The 17,341-nt window shown below is 33.5% G+C and overlaps 2 protein-coding genes across 4 annotated transcripts; both read left to right on the top strand.

The window, feature by feature from the left end:
* Window positions 1-308: 308 nt before the first annotated feature.
* Window positions 309-5,393, top strand: LOC105647777 (two-component response regulator 24). 2 transcript variants are annotated; one of them, XM_012234001.4, is made up of 3 exons: window positions 309-758; window positions 4,388-4,702; window positions 5,004-5,393. In XM_012234001.4, exons 2-3 carry the CDS (start codon window positions 4,409-4,411, stop codon window positions 5,238-5,240), a joined length of 531 nt encoding a protein of 176 aa, XP_012089391.1. In that variant the 5' UTR covers window positions 309-758; window positions 4,388-4,408; the 3' UTR covers window positions 5,241-5,393. The 2 variants fall into 2 exon arrangements, with proteins under 2 accessions (XP_012089391.1, XP_089573458.1); XM_089717332.1 differs by lacking the exon at window positions 309-758 and adding an exon at window positions 2,243-4,205.
* A 3,173-nt stretch (window positions 5,394-8,566) lies between these two features.
* PTAC3 (plastid transcriptionally active 3) lies at window positions 8,567-16,378 on the top strand. 2 transcript variants are annotated; one of them, XM_012234002.4, is made up of 13 exons: window positions 8,568-8,942; window positions 9,034-9,205; window positions 9,301-9,518; window positions 9,865-9,925; window positions 10,564-10,636; window positions 10,970-11,047; window positions 12,238-12,395; window positions 13,700-13,868; window positions 14,133-14,595; window positions 14,784-15,194; window positions 15,453-15,656; window positions 15,856-15,989; window positions 16,112-16,378. In XM_012234002.4, exons 1-13 carry the CDS (start codon window positions 8,583-8,585, stop codon window positions 16,281-16,283), a joined length of 2,673 nt encoding a protein of 890 aa, XP_012089392.1. In that variant the 5' UTR covers window positions 8,568-8,582; the 3' UTR covers window positions 16,284-16,378. The 2 variants fall into 2 exon arrangements, with proteins under 2 accessions (XP_020540394.1, XP_012089392.1); XM_020684735.3 differs by lacking the exons at window positions 15,453-15,656; window positions 15,856-15,989; window positions 16,112-16,378 and adding an exon at window positions 15,300-15,445 and having other exon boundaries at window positions 8,567-8,942.
* Window positions 16,379-17,341: the final 963 nt, after the last annotated feature.

Raw genomic sequence — 17,341 nt, 5'->3', positions numbered from 1 at the left:
AAATTTAATGAAGTAAACTCTCGAGAAATAGATTTATAATCATGAATTAGGCTACCAACATAAGATTGATTCTCTAAATTTCTCTTTAGAGCTTGCTTAAACAAATATAAGTAAATTATATGGGATTTCATTTAAATTGGATTAGATTGTGATTTGGTTGTAATCTTGTGGACTGAGTTGTATTTTTTATTATCATTTCTGTAATTGTTGTTGCTGATGTTGCAAATATTTGCTTAGTTGGTGCTGATTTGTGTTTCATGCAAGGATTCATACAAATGGTGACGTGTAAAGTGTACTGTTATGGAATAACTTTCTTTTCTTTTTTCTTCTCTTTAGATTCTCTCCATTTCAAATTTCCTTCTGTTTCTTAGCCTTTCCCTAACTTTCTCAGTTCACAAACAAAGCCGCCATGACTGGAAATCCTAACATCCTGGTACCAGATAGTGTCGGTACTAGCGAGACACTTTCTTCCAGTATCCAAAATCAAAGAAAACGGATAGCGATGACTAATGCATCGCATTTCCAGACCTTTGAAGAAAGGTTTCTTCTTCCAGATTAGTCGTTCTTCTTCAAGATTTCAGGCGATAATTGACCGAATCCAGAAAAATGGTCTAGGTGCGATCTGAGTTGGAGGAGGCCAGAACTGACTCGACATCGGCTCAAGAGGTTCAAGGGAAAAAAAAAAAAAAAAAAAAATTGACGAGCTCTGGCATCAACGCTTACTCGTATCGAGATGATTCGCTCTCTCCAACCCCGAGGTAAGCATCCGACCTCTAGTAATGATATTGTGATGAGAGAATTGCATGAAACCAGGGTCCTATTCCTACTCCTGTCCATCGCGAGATTGGGGAGACCTCAAGTTCTAGAAATTGGGCAATACTTTAATGCTAACTTGCTAACCCAAATACCAATCGAATTGGGGGAAATAATTCCCAAAACCCTAATTTTGCTGAAATTAGGATAAATCAAACCCTCTCTTCCCAAAACGGTATACAATCGTCCTCACTGATCCATCTTAAAATTCCAAATTCTATTTGAACTTTAAGGTGAATGCCCAGTTTATTCAATGTGTATAAGGATGCTAAAAAAAAGAAAAAAGAAAAAAGAAAAAAAAGGCAAATTCTTGGTACATTACAAGCAGGATTTAGAAAATTTTGAGTTAGTTATAGTTACCAAATCTTATAATATAAGAACTAGTTACAAGAATTGTACCATACTACCATTCATTATAAGTAATGGTAAAACCAACCTTAGAAGATTGAACCTGATTAAAGCTTCCTTTGTTTGCTGAAAATAGTTTATCTCTGAAATTATTTTATCAGTAAATGTTTTTCTTAGAAATTGTTTTTGTAGAGAACATATTTTCTATTATTCAGTTGCAATTTTGAAATTTTGCAACGCATTAAAATTTTTAATTTATATACCTTTAAAAACTAAGTTTTGTATTTAATTTACTGTTGAATATGAGAAGAAAAACACAAGAGAATGATGGTAACAGTGATTAGCAATAATCCGTAGATTAATAACATTTATTTATATATTCTTCCTTCATTCAGTATAGTAAGTTTTCCAAAGTTGAAAAAATAGGGTAAGTTATTTTTCTTTGAAATGACTTAATTTTTTTGACTAGGATAATATATTTTTACTGACTTTTTTTTTTTTTTTTTGATATCTTAAATGCCAGAAATACAGAATATATTTTTCAGAAAAATATTTTACATAAATAAACAAAGCCCAAGTGTAAACAAGCCTCAAATATATTTTAAGATTCAGTGTTCTGGGTTTGAGTCTTCCCAAGACACCAAATAGGACTACACAAGTACAATTAGTGGCGCAATGCTGCAGCTGTCAATTTATGGAGCTTATCATTTTAGGTTTCTCTAAATAAAATTTTGTTTTATTATTAAGATAATTGATAAATAAACTCATTTAAAGAGGTTTGCAAGGTCTTTATTTTATTCTTTTTATTTTTAATAAAGGTGTTGAGACAATATTATGATTGCCCATGGGAACGGAAATGGAATATAAAGAGAAAAGTATAATGATACTAAATCTCATTAGCTATTCATGGTCTTATGTCTAAATAGTATAATAGAAAAATGGTTAGAAATCATAAAATATAAATCTTTTTTTTTTTTTTTACGTTGGTAAAATTGTAAAATTTATTTTTTGAAAAAAAAAGGTTTTTTTTTTTTTTTAAAAAAAAAAAATTCAACTTTAGTATAGATTTCTCTTCAGAAAATTTCAATGTATATTTAACTTTCATTTTTAAATTTCAATATTAAATTATTTTTCTATCTCAATAATGTTCCAAATTTTTATCATGGATGCTAATTTGTGGTCGTTGAACATACTTCATCTTTCTCTATAGCAAATGCTTCATCTTTCTCTATAGCAAATTTTAATTATACTAATTTCACGTTTTCTTTATCAAATAATCCTCGATCCTTATCAGTTCTTAAATTCTAATTTTGCTTGAGGTGAAAAATCGTTGACGTCAATGCCCTATTCTCAAATTAGATGCTTGGATCAATTGTTAATGATTACGAGATCAAAAAAGACTCAAGAAGATTAAAGTCATATAATGAGAACCAAAGAATTTGTTTTTAAGATCAATAATTTGAGGATAAAATAGTCAAATTATTTTTCCTAGAACAATGACACAAAGTTGAGATCCTCACTCTTTGTATGGCTCGCTTTTTGTTCCTGTAGTAATTGTGGCTTCCCTTTTAGTGTTCAAGTAAATATTAGAAAGTATGTAAAAGAAAAAAAATGTAAAAAACTTGGTCAAACTTCACCTCATTGGCTGTGGGTATTTGTTTTCCTAATATTTGTTTGGCTTACTGGTTGACTGATAATGTAATTGTTGATGAATTTATATCTGTTTAACATCGATTCAGCTTTATGATTGATATTGTGTATAATGTATATAATAATATCTCTTGGAAAATAACAGTACATGGTCAAAGAGTTTCCATCGGTATAACTTTGAGTACAAATTGACGTTCTGATCATAATTCTTCTAAATTACAATATTTTAATGTGAGTGTATTAATTACATACTTGATATCATGGAAACGATACTAATTTATTTCTAGTTTTGATTATTTAACTTTTATTTTGAGTCAATAAAAAAAATTTATAAAAAATGATGATTAAGATTTATGTAAAATTTATTGAATCTCAAATGGACTAATCCACAATCTAAAATTAATTGATTATTAACCTGTTAAATGACCTTCCAAAACCCCCTTCATCAAACCCCTTCACAAACAACTTAGAATTTTTACATTATTTGATCTTACTCTCAAAACCCCTCAAATACCCTCCATCCAAACAAGCCTTAGTGTGTTTTAGCAAGGGCTCAGCACCTCTATGAGGCGATAAGGCACAATCCTCTCTGGTTCTCCCTAACAAAATTGCAAGGACCATCTTGGTTCAAATGAAACTCAGTCTAAGCAAACTGAATAAACCAAAATAAAAGTTATCAAATTATCTATAGAATCAAGTCAAACTGAATTGTTTCAATTCAATTTGATTTTTCGGTGTTGACTTGCTTTTTAGGTTAAATCATGTAGGATTTTAGGATGTCTGAAAATCAAATCAAACTGAAAAAATTTTGAATTTTTTATTAACTGAAAATAAACTGAATTTTTTAAAATCTAACAAGTTTACGTGGTTCGTTTTGGTCATTGTCCAACCCTACATACATTCTATTCTTTTTAAGAGACGAAAAACAGTTCGAGTGATGTAATGTAATAAAATGCATTTCTTAGTTCAAACAGGAAATTGTTAAAATGAAACTAGATTTCATTCAGCATTTTTTTACGGCATGTCAAAAATTGTTAGAAAGTAATATCTACATAGTAGATTATGAATATACATAAACTTCTTGAAGTAATTATTGTATTGGTGTACAGACTGCAGAGTATCAATAATATTTTTACGTTTTCTAGAGAACGGAGATCTTCTTAGATTTTCCACATCTCAAATTTACTTTAAAATTAAGAAAAATCAAAGTAATTAGAACCCACATAACACGTAATATCAACTTAAGACTATCCGACAAATTGAGAATCTGGGATTAGTCTTAATTCATTTAATTTGTATGACATCTTTTAAATTTCAGTTACTGTTTAGGGCTTATATAAACCTCAACATCATTGTTGCTGTAGCATGGTTAGCAAGTTTGTGCAAAGATAGAGGTAATTTTAGTATTTGACTAGTTAGAAATGCTTGTGTTTTCATATGAAAATAATTTTCTCTCTTTTTATGCATGTGAGTATGATATCTCTATCTCATACAATGTTAATTACTATGTTTTCCAAGTATAGCACATTACTAAGATGCTATAATTTAATGAATAGTAATAATTTCATGTCTACAGAAGAGAAGAAAAGCGTGGAAAATGGTGTCAGGGAACAGAATTTGCAGTTCAGAAAGATCATCAACAGCAAGCAATGAATTTGATGGAAACAGTACTAATTTCAACAATGATAATGATACTAATAGTAATTTCACAGTGCTGCTTGTGGATGCGGATAGTATTATGAGAGCAATCCACAAGCTGATGCTCACAGAGCATGGAGTGGAAGTTGAAGAAGCTTTCAATGGAAAAGAAGCCGTTGACCTTCATTGTGTTGGGCTTTCATATAATCTGATTCTTATGAACTTGGAAATGCCTGTCATGAATGGCTATGAGGTATAACTCATCTTTATTTTTGTTCACATGCATTATTTTCAACATAAACCAGGAAATTCAGTTTTTTTTTAGGAGAAAAATTTTGATTTTCAGTTTTATTAAAAATTGACTTTGTATATTGATGTGATTGTTTTAGAAACAAAAGTAAATTATTAAAATTTTATAAATAGTTTACTCCGGATTTGTATAAATTGAGATCCAGAGTCTAGCTCACCACTTATACCTACATTTTGCATATAGTTAATAGATTGAAATATATAATTGGCTGCTTAATTATGTGGTAATCGATTATGAATAATAGGCTACAAAGGAGCTACGAGACATGGGCGTCTACTCTGCTATTGTTGGAGTAGTATCAAGAAATGAGGAGGCTCAACACTTCATGGAAGCGGGCTTGGATGGCTGTGTCTCTAAGCCGTTGAGCATTGAGAAGCTGGCTCCTTTCCTTCCATTTCCATCCACAGCTTCCACTGGCGAAAGCGATGATGACTATGATGAGGAAGATTGGCAAAGCAGCACCAGCAGCAATGGCAGCTAATCATATGTCTATTTCTCAAGGGAGAATATTTACCAATTTTTCTGTATCCACTTCAACAAAGTTTGTTGCTTTTTTGGTCTATATGTTTATGTATGTTAGTTTGTTAATATCCTGAGATTTGTAATCCATAATAAATATTTGGTATTATTAAAATAGTCTGAGACGTCCTTTGTGCACGTTACTATGGAAGTGGCTGCTGGTTCCTATGTGGTATGTGAGGGCGCAACCCTCCCTCACAGAAATGTAAGGCACCACCTCAATTTATTATGGCATACCACAAAAAATGGTCTAAAACTAAGGTCTGCATACTGATGGTTTAAAAGTAAGATCTACGACTTTCAAGAATCAGCGTTTGGCCGTTTTAGTCTGAACTAGCCAAAGCATTTTTTTTTTTTTTTTTTAGGTGAAAGAAATTGAACCTAATTGGGATCTTATTTTGTTGGTTCGATTAATTTTTTTATTTTATTTTATCCTTATTCTTTCAAGATATCAAAAAATCAAATTGAATTAATTTGGCACATCAACATATAGTCTCGTGATAAGTAGATATATGACTTGACAATAGATTTCTATTCGAATGTCCTCTTGCCTGATATACGAATAAAATTTTAATTTAATTTGATTCTTCTATACAAATTGAACTGAATTGAGTCCAGCCTTAATCTACCAAATATAAGTGAGCATTATAGTTAATGACATTTATAAACATTTTACTTTTTTTAGACTACTAAATCTACATAAACATTATAGTAGATATGATTTGTAACATTTCCTTTTTTTAGATAATTTAGATTTTTTGAGATTTTTCAGCATCTCAAATTTATTTCAAAAGCAGAAAAAAATCAAAGTAATTAGATTTTGTATTAAATGTATTGCCAACTTATGACTATGCCACAATTTACAAATCAACCTAATTACTTTTCAAGGATTATATAAACCCTAAACATCTTAGCTTCATAGGCATGAATAGCAATATATCTAAATTGAAAGGTAAAATTAGCATTTGAATAGTTAGAAATGCTTTTATTTTCACACATTAACATATCCGAAATTTATTTATTTTTGATTGGTTTGGGCTTTTTGTCATTTTTCTTATTTCCACTTTTTAGTTTTTACGGGGTTTTTATTTTTTTATTTTTTTTGGTTTTCTATTTTGCAGGTTTTTTTGCATTGATGAATATATTTCTATTGCCGAACTCAAACGGATGTTATCGAAGCTCGGTTCAACTCGATTCATTTACAACTTTAATCGTTGTCAATGACATATTCCCTATTGCAGTAGTCATTGTTGTCGTTGGTGGCGCTTGTGGAGGGCAATGAAAGGTAAGAGGCAATTTTCTCGAGAGTTAATGGCTTAGAAATGCAGTTGTCTAAGCCAGCTTCCATGAAGTTTTTTAGCTTAACCTCGTCATTACTTGATATGTTGCCAACAATGGCAGTGTCAGTGTTCATCTCTCCTAGTTGATGAGTTATGAGGAAAAGAGTTGAAAATGGTGATTGGAAAATGAATTTGCAGTTGAAAAGCCTCATCATCAACGGTGAACAATGAAAATGATGGAAATAAGAAAAATATCATTAATTATATAAATAAATACTAATTTCACTGTACTTGTCGCAGATGATGATACTATTGTCAGAGCAATTCACAAGCTGTTGATCATCATCGATAAAAATACTAACGTTAATCTTCATTTCAGCATTTTAACTAGTAGACGAAAACTAATGAACATCTTATTTTTATAATGACAGTCAACAGCTTGTGGATTGCTCTTGCAATAGCATCAACATCTACGACAAGTACAGTGAAATTAGCATTTATTCATATAATTAGTGACATTCTTCTCATTTCCATCATTTTCTTTGTTGATCATTGATGATGAGGCTTTTAAATTGAAAATTCCTTTTCCAATCATCATTTCCCACTCTTTTTTCTCATAAGTTATCAACTAGGAGACATGGACACTAACACTGTAATTGTTGGAGTCATCTCAAGTAATGAGGAGGTTAAGCCGAAAAACTTCCTGGAAACAAGCTTAGACGACTGCGTTTCTAAGCCATTGACTCCCGCGTTGCTCTCCGCAAGCGCCATCAAGCAATGACTACTACAATGGGGACTGTATTGTTGACTCTGATGAGGATGTTTCACAATATTAGCAACAACGACAACTTATTATCTATCTAGTTCATCGCGGTAGAAATAAGGGCAATACTTATATATCCATAAACTTGACTGAAATGAAGTTTTTGAATCTTGGTCTATATATCCATTTATATATATATATATATATATATGCTACTGTACTTTCTTTTAGTTTTTGACTAGTTAGAAATTCTTTTTATTTCATATAACAAGATAGTTCGCTCTCTTATTATATATGTGTGAATTTGATATTCCCATCGACATTCATTGAATTGATGCTGTGTCTTTTTCCTTCGGACTCTACTCTGCCATTTGTTGGTGTCATCTCAAGTAATGAAGAGGATGAGGTTCAAAACTTCATGGAAACTGGCGCAGATGAGTGCATTTCTAACTAAGCCGTTAAGTATTGAGAAAATTGCATCTTTCCTTCCATTTCCCACCACAATCGCCACTGACGACAACGATCACTTCGACTCCGATGAGGATGATCGTAGTCGCAGATCATCATCTGTCTATTTTACTGCAGCCAGATTACCAATAAATTTGTGTTGTGGGAGTGGCTGCTGGTTCCTGTTATTAGATCTTTAGTGGGTTATAACAAGGGGTGAGTGACTAGAATTTTATATTTTTGCAATTTCACCTATTTTGATATTTTTATACACTTTATTACAATTTCAACATTTTCTAATAATAGCACGTTCAATAACGATTAAGATGAAATTATAAATAAATAAATAAATTATTTCCATCATCTTTTAAATTATCACCCGACTCTGATAAAAGCTTAAAAAATTTTGCGATATCCATAATTTTATGGAGTTATCGTACCATTAAAATTATGAATTTTTATAATATTATCTATTTTTTTATTAATAACAATAATTATTTGGTGTTTGTGATTTTTTACATATAAAATATCAATTTAGTATGTATTTATTATAAATTTTAAATAATAAATTTCACAATTTAATTATTTCATAAATATTTAATTAATTAAATTTAAAAGTTGGAGGTGTTTAATTGTAAATTGAAGTGTAGAATGAGTCATTATGAAAGTTGAGGATACGTTTTGTCCAAATTATATTATAGGGGCACTTGGCCAACATTAATTATTAAACCAGTTATGATCACGTGCAGTATCACGTGTCCATAATTCCCTCTTATTACCAGCTATACATGTTCTTAAACCCCTCTTATCCAAAATGTCCATCGTCTCTCTTCTAACTCCTCCTTTGTTTAAGCTCCGCTCGTTTCCCTCCCAAAACACTGTCGTTTACGCGGCTGCTACCTCCACTGCAGAGCCCAAGTCGCGAAGAAAGAAACAGCAACAACAGCGACTAGATAAAAGCGATGATTTTGGAATACTCGGTGCCGTCTCTGCCGCAGAGAAGAACTTGCGGTTCAGCTTCATGGAGGAACTCATGGAACGCGCGAGAAATCGCGACTCGGTCGGTGTATCGGACGTCATTTACGACATGGTTGCTGCCGGTTTAAGCCCCGGCCCGCGCTCTTTTCACGGTCTCATTGTCGCTCACGCTCTCAACGGCGACGTCGAAGGCGCGGTACATTCAAATTTCGCTAGCCTTTTCCATTTTTGGAAACTGTTTTATCTTTGAATTCTTATGTTAGAATTTAGTGTTTCTTTGACTTCAGATGCAATCGTTGAGAAGAGAGCTTAGTACAGGCATTCGCCCTCTCCACGAAACATTTATTGCTCTGATTCGTTTGTTTGGTACCAAGGGTCACGCTACTAGAGCGTTAGAGATCCTCTCAGCAATGGAGAAGTTAAACTATGATATTCGCTTCGCTTGGATAGTTCTTGTTGGTATGCTCTTTTTTTTTTTAACCATTTCAGTTTGATTTTATTGTACAATGTGTATATAAGTTGGTAATTTTTTTTTTTTTTTCTTTTGGGGTTAGAGGAGCTTGTTAAGAATAAGTATTTGGAAGATGCCAATAAAGTGTTCTTGAAGGGCGCCAAAGGTGGGCTTAAGGGTACAGATGAGCTCTATGATCGATTGATTGAGGAAGACTGTAAAGTTGGGGATCATTCTAATGCTCTTGAAATTTCCTACGAAATGGAGGCAGCTGGGCGAATGGCAACAACTTTTCATTTCAATTGTCTTCTTAGTGTGCAGGTTAGTCGTTTCAATTTCCATTTGCCTAAACGTTGCTAAATGATTAAGCCATTTCATTGCTCCTCCTGAGAGTCATAGTTTGGACCATATTGGAAGCAAATTGTGATTGTAATAACCATATGTTCTAATTAACATGTTTCAAAGATTTGTTGGAAGCATAATTGTTTCTGAATTCATCCCTAAACAAATAAAAGCTGTTCTTGCTGCTGCCTCTTTGGCTGGATGTTGTTAAGAGTTTATTTCTATTTATCTTGTATTCTCTATTTTCTACTAAATTATTGCAATTTGTTTTTTGGCCTGTCATTTATTATAATTTAACTCTGATTGTATCTGTTCCCTTTTTTAGGCTACTTGTGGAATACCTGAAATAGCTTTTGCAACATTTAAGAACATGGAATATGGAGAAGGTTATTCTTACTCAGCGATCTTCTTTTACTTATCTATTGCTTACTTGCTATGATGCATTGACAGACCTCCTAACAAGGATGTGCAGCGTTGGATGCATTTCTAACAAGTGCAATTGCCTCAAACTTGGCCAGAATGTAATGTGCACCTTAAACCGTGTCCAACAAAAAAACAAAAAAGACAAAATGTCTGACATGCCTGTCAGTCACATTTCAGATACTCTTCTAGGTCATTTTATAGTAATTTTTTATAATGCATGTTATGGAAAAATAAACAATATATAATGAAACATTATTTTATATGAAATTTTTTGTTTCATCTATAATTGTGGATGTTATTCGATCAAGATGTAGTCAGGCATATAAAAAGCCACATTGCTTTGCCAATCTAGCGACTTTAGCGAGCGTTCGCATAAAATTAGTTTCTTTGTGAATTAGGTTGTCGCTTGGTTGTGTGAGCCATTTATCCAATTCTATTTCATATCTTGCTTCCGTCAATGTTCTGCCCACTAAATGAAGGTTGAGAGTTAGAAATGATGCTTTTAACGAAAATTGTTGCAAAGGAATATTTTTGGGTTTCTTCAAGTTGTACTGGCTCCTCAAGTTTCTGGATTATAACAATTACAGTTTTTGCATGACAGCATATATGAAACCTGATACGGAGACATATAACTGGGTGATCCAAGCATATACAAGGGCTGAATCCTATGACAGGTAAAATCTGCTGCACATCAACAGCACATGCTATGTTTGTTTGCGGATTGCCACTGGCAGCTTTTTCTTAAACCTGGGTATATGAGAATTCTCCTTAATGACTAAAAATTTTAAAATTTTCAGTTTCATGTCATGTAAAAGCTCTATTAATGTTTGCTATTGGTGAATATGTTTTGCCATAAACCACGATCTCCATTTTGAGCATAACCCTTTGATTGGTGCATGTGGCTAAATTTTGAAATTCCGAGTCATTATTAAATTGTTTGCAAGTTATAAGTTTTATATTTATTAGCATCTATATTACATCTGTCTTGATTCTGACATTGAACACAGAGTTCAAGATGTTGCTGAGTTGCTTGGGATGATGGTTGAAGACCACAAGCGTTTGCAACCTAATGTGAGAACTTATGCGTAAGTACAGCTTCCTCTTGACTTATTGGGCTATACAATTCAAGTAAGCTTGTCTTAACTGGTGGTGCTAGATTTGGTTGTCTGAGCTCAACTTATAAATAGATAATTTATTTGGTAATTTTGTATTTCACAAGTGTATGATAAATTTTTATCCTGTGAAATCATTATATTAAGTGTTGTTGTCTGTCACATACACAAATGTGTTGGTTTGTGTTCATGTGCCTTGCGGTCTCATGTAGATGATATTTTGATGAAATTGTAAAAAATTTGATGGACACAGTTCAACTCAATCTTTAGATTTATGCAAATGTTGCTTTACCATATGCACTTTTCTCCTTTACTTCTTACGACACTTTGGACTGTTGAGGGTTGATATTGTTGGTTTGATCTTGTATTAGGGTCAATACATTTTCTAATAGAAGAAACTGAGGAAACAACTAAGAGGAAAATGGGGAAAAAATTCTAGTTGGATGTTTATATTCCTCACTGTTCTAGCATCTTATTTGTATGCAAGCATTGGAAGCTTATCCTAACTTCAAGGAGGGGGTTGATAATTGCATGCTTATTGAATATGAACAGCGTACATTTTCCTACCAAATATCCTTATTTTCTAATGTAACATTTGGGGTTGGGGGGAAGGAAGTAGAGGGTGGATGGCAGAGAGAGAGGGTACGAAACATAAAAGCTCCACTGAATTGTTGCAGATTTTGAGCTTGGAAGATTGTCTAGTGTGAGGATTATATTTCTTTGAGTTATTCATGCTGATATCAAGTATGGAAAATTAGGAGGGAAGGGAAGGGGCAAAACTCCTGTTAAAATCCTTGAAGGTATTTCGTGATAAAAATAGAAAGCTCAAGCAGAGAGTTTTATATAATAAGCAATATCGAATTGTCCTACATCCTGATAAGCAGATGTGCAAAACCTTTATCTTGATTGATATAATCCTTATGTTTTCCTGCTGAACGTTAGGATCGAAACATGGTGCTGCCTAGCTGATTTCTTCTCATTTGAAAACAGAACTACATTTCTACCCTTACCCCTACAAATGGAATACTGAAAATAACGTGTTATGAAAATCGACACTGTGTGTATTGATGTTGTGAGTCAAGCAGTAACATCCATATGTGTGTGTGGATGTTGTGCATACATTGCTTCTTCTGTGATTGATAACAGGGTACCTGCATGTTCAGGCTGTTAATAGAGTGCTTTACCAAGTACTGTGTGGTACGTGAAGCTATTCGGCATTTTCGTGCACTCAGAAACTTTGAAGGAGGAACAAAAGTATTACACAATGAAGGGAACTTTGGCGATCCACTTTCTTTGTATCTTCGGGCTTTATGTCGAGAAGGTATTTTACAGGGATGTTTATTTCATTTTCTTTTTCATAGCACACTTGTGTGTTTTAGATTATTTTTTTTATTACTGCAATTGCTTTTTTAATTTGTGTCTAAATTCTGTCGTTATAATATAGCAGAAGCTGATACTTGAAACTTCTTTTTAGAGATGTCCTTGTGGTTGGAATGCTTTGTCTTCTTGTATTTCCTCATATTCTTGTTTCTATCCCAGCCTATTGGATGTGGTTTTAATTTAAGGCTTGCTTGTTCTTCCCTTTGTATGGTTAAAATGTATTTTGGCCATGTTCTTGTTTGTTATTCACTCTTGAAGTTAATAAGTAATTTTATATGTGATCATATATCATGCTCCCCACTTTGCACATATCTTTAGCAATGGCTTTACAAGAAAAACAATCAGAATTCTATTTTTAGTGAACTCCAGATCTATGTTCTAGTCAAACAAGATTAATGCACAAATGCAAAACAATAAAAATTATGATTTGATGATTTATGTAGTTCAGTGCAAAGGCATCCAGAAATGCTTGAGGAAACTCGGTGTATATAATACAATTAAAGATTCAACCTCATCTCAATCACCCCAAAACAAACTATAACTTGCTCTTCATTTAGTTTTCTTTCTCAAATATCTTTAAAAAGAGTGAGATTATTCAGCAATTGGATGATTATAACAGACAAGGCAGGAAAATATCCCTGATATGAATAGTTTTAGTTTCTATTCGCCGTTCTAGAAAAATGGAGAAGGATAGAATGCATTAATGGCTCAATTGAAAAAAGGAAAATTTAGCAGATGCTGGACTTAAGTTTTTGGGCCTAATACTCATTAATCATAGATTGTCCCTGATTGGACTGCTGCATGAGCCACGGTTGTTCCCTGTCTTTTTTTAGCTTTTGTGCGAATGGTGTTTTACTATGTATTCTATTTGAAGCCTAAGTTACTCCTGTTCTCTTGATCTCTTCTAGAGTTGTGCTAACTGCTAATTTTCGTTTGATTTTCCAATGAAAGTAATAGCATCTTTGAATATTTGTGTTGCTAGTTACCTTGAATTTGACTGGCATTCCTTTTGGGAAAAACAAATTAGAGGTACATGTTACAGAATATGCAAAATTCACAAACGTCTGTTTCCATTGAGAATTGAATAGAGTTTTCCTCTATTTCAGTATTGCTTTCATTTTCCTGAATTTCTATCTCGTTATTGTCTCATAGACTCCAATAAATATTTCTCATGGATCCTTGACCTGTGTTTGATTACCGAACCTAAATATAATGCTTATAAGATGGTATACCTTCTTGAATCAGGTAGGATTGTTGAATTGCTGGAAGCTTTAGAAACTATGGCCAAAGATAACCAACCTATTCCACCAAGAGCCATGATACTGAGCAGAAAATATCGGACATTGGTTAGCTCGTGGATTGAACCATTGCAAGAAGAAGCTGAACTTGGATACGAGATTGATTATGTTGCTAGGTGTGCATATTAACTACTTAAAACAGCTGCTGCAATTTTGTTATGACTTGTTATTTACCCAGATATTCTTGAATCAAGCATATGTTGCCTAATTTAAAGCATGCATATTGAGTCTTAACTGGAACTTGTTGATAATTTACTTTCTAATTTTTTTTTCCATGCACAGTATTACTTGATTTCAAACTTTTCAATCATCTTGTTCCTTTGCTTTTTTAGATTGTGAATCTATTGTTTTAGCTTTTTCCTGCTTTGGCTATATAACAGGTATATTGCAGAGGGTGGGCTTACTGGTGAACGCAAGAGGTGGGTACCCCGAAGAGGAAAAACCCCTCTAGATCCTGATGCGGCTGGATTTATATATTCAAATCCGATGGAAACCTCATTTAAGCAAAGGTGTCTTGAGGATTTGAAGGTGCATCATCGAAAGCTTTGGAGAACCTTACAGAATGAAGGTCCTGCAGTTTTGGGAGATGCATCTGAATCTGATTATCTGAGAGTAGTGGAAAGACTGAAGAAAATAATTAAGGGTCCTGATCAGAATGTTCTAAAGCCTAAAGCTGCAAGTAAGATGGTAGTATCAGAATTGAAGGAAGAGCTAGAAGCACAGGGTCTACCAATTGATGGAACTAGAAATGTTCTTTACCAGCGAGTGCAAAAAGCAAGGAGAATAAACCGTTCTCGGGGTCGACCCCTTTGGGTTCCTCCTGTGGAGGAGGAAGAAGAAGAGGTTAAGCATTCATTATCCTTTCATTTTTAATCAACCTGTTCTTTATCAGCTATGGTGTCTTTTTCTCTGCCTTGTAGTTTTGGACCCTTAGTTTAGTAGCTCATCTTTGAGCAGTTCTGTTCACCTTTTGGTGTCAACTGGAGATTCCTGTTTACCACGGATTAAATGTAAACGTTTTCTGTTTTCAGGTTGATGAAGAGCTTGATGAACTAATATCTCGGATAAAGCTGGAAGAAGGAAATACGGAGTTCTGGAAGCGCCGGTTTCTTGGAGAAGGCTTGAATGATAATCATGTTAAGCCTATGAATATGAATAAATCAGAACTTTCAGATACATTGGATGACATTGATGCTGCAGAAGAAGATGTTGAAAAAGATGTTGAAGATGATGTTGAAGATGAGGAAGCTGATGATGACGAGGAAGTAGAAGTGGAAGTGGAACAAACTGAGAGCCAAGAAGGAGACAGGGTTGTTAAGGACAAGGAAGTTGAAGCTAAGAAGCCTCTTCAAATGATTGGAGTCCAGTTATTGAAGGATTCTGATCAAACAAATAGGACATCAAAAAAATCAAAAAGAAGATCCGCTCGAGCATCACTGGAGGTATGAAAACTGCTTATAATACATGCTCTTCTTCTTTTGGTCCATGTGGGGATCAACTTGTTGAGCTAATTCTCTGCCTTTTATGTGGATAACTGCTTGGCTTAGATCAATTGTTGCGCTTGTTGATATTAGTTTCAGTCGGTGAGATTACCAAACTGGATGACGGTGCACACAATTTCTCATTAACCTGACTATTGTGGTAGTAATGACAATGCATACTATCATAAAGACATTAAACCCTTCTGCATATGGATGTAGGATGACGCTGATGAGGACTGGTTTCCTGAGGATATATTTGAAGCTTTTAAGGAGCTAAGAGAAAGAAAAGTTTTTGACGTACAAGACATGTACACGATAGCTGATGCTTGGGGTTGGACATGGGAGAGAGAAATAAAGAACAGGCCTCCACAGAAGTGGTCACAAGAATGGGAAGTTGAGTTGGCAATTAAAGTAATGCTGAAGGCATGTTCTAGCAGCTTATACTTGTTTTATTTCCACATTGAAGATCTTCTTTCCTCATTTTGTACTCATTCATGATATGCATAGACTGCTCTTTCTTAGATAACATGTTCCTAGATCTTTCTTCACACAAATCAATTGATAGGTCTTGTTTGTTATATACTTCACTCTGAAAAAAAAAAAATACCGGATAATGTTTCAGGTAATAGAACTCGGGGGAACTCCCACCATTGGGGATTGTGCAATGATTTTACGTGCAGCGATTAGGGCTCCTATGCCTTCAGCTTTCTTGAAGATCTTGCAGACGACACACAGTCTAGGTTATGCATTTGGGAGGTAAGATCCTACATATTGACTCTTGGTTAGAAAGTTTGATTCTGGCTAACCCATCTTGGAGATTGGCTAGCAACTGTATCTCCTTTCACTTTCAGTTCTAATAATGTTTTATTCTGTGCCAGTCCGCTTTATAATGAAGTAATCTCGCTGTGTCTCGACCTTGGGGAACTAGATGCAGCAATTGCCATAGTTGCAGACATGGAGACTACTGGAATCACTGTCCCAGACCAAACACTTGACCGGGTGATTTCTGCAAGACAGGGAACTGATAATAATGTTATTGACACTGCTTGACAGGCGGTTGAAGAGCAATTGTAAAATTCTCCCATAAAAATGAAGAAGGGAAAAAAAAAAGGGCAACGGGTTTGACCTTGGAGCCATTCCTTTTATACTGAGGTGGATATACTCGGTTCAAAAAAAAAAAAAAAAAGAAATGAAGTGGAGGACCACTACATTATTACATGCACTAACATAACCTCACGTACTTCTTTAACAATGATCTTGAAGTAGAAATGAAAAAAAAAAAAAAAAAAAAAAAAAGAAAAAAGAAAAAAGGAGCAGCTTTAGAATACCACTCTGTATGGTATTTTATTTGAGTTCATGATAGAAGTTCATGACGTGTACTCAATTTTTCTTGGTGGAGACGTTAACTAATCCCCACTTGAACCGGAAGCAAAGCCAAACCAATAAAAGAATAATTGTAGGCAGCTGGCCAGGTGGCGTATGGGATGGGACCCAAGTATAATATGCATAATTAATCTGGTTTCGAAAAAGAGCTAAAAGAATTCTCAAGTCCAAACCCCTTTTTCTAATGCGCACAATTAGCAATTTGAGCTTGGAATTAAAATTTAACATTAGGTGATTATTCATGATTGGTTAATAATTGAACTCACAAAATTATTTCTGTTCTGTAAATACTATAAAATTTGATTCTAATAAATTGTGTTTTGGTTCGATTTTGGATATAATTAACTTACTTTCTATAATTAAATTAAAAGTTGAGCTTTAAGTTTATGAACCGAACTAAATATATCAGTCTAAATAGCTGAACAAAAAAAATCAAACTAAATCAATTCAATTTGATTTCTCAATTTTAATTGATTTGTATCCATGAGTAGAGGAATGGAAAATCTCACTTTTAACTTTAAATACAATGAAAATATGATGAAATTTATAAAATTGATGAATTGTAATATATTTTTCTAATCTAAATAAAGGAATTCGGGAAATTCATATAAATGGACAATCGATTAAATTATATTGTTCAAAGTACTACTTCAAAAATGTATTTTTTTTTTAAAGAAAAAAGATAGGTTAACTAATTGTTTAAAGATAAACAGACAAAGATTCTA

Source organism: Jatropha curcas, chromosome 2 (genome assembly GCF_041381405.1).
Source record: "Jatropha curcas cultivar XTBG-Jc1 chromosome 2, XTBG_Jcur_1.0, whole genome shotgun sequence".
Classification (NCBI taxonomy): Eukaryota; Viridiplantae; Streptophyta; class Magnoliopsida; order Malpighiales; family Euphorbiaceae; genus Jatropha; species Jatropha curcas.
The sequence above is the reverse complement of the archived record's forward strand: the minus strand, read 5'-3'. Positions and strand labels throughout refer to the sequence as shown.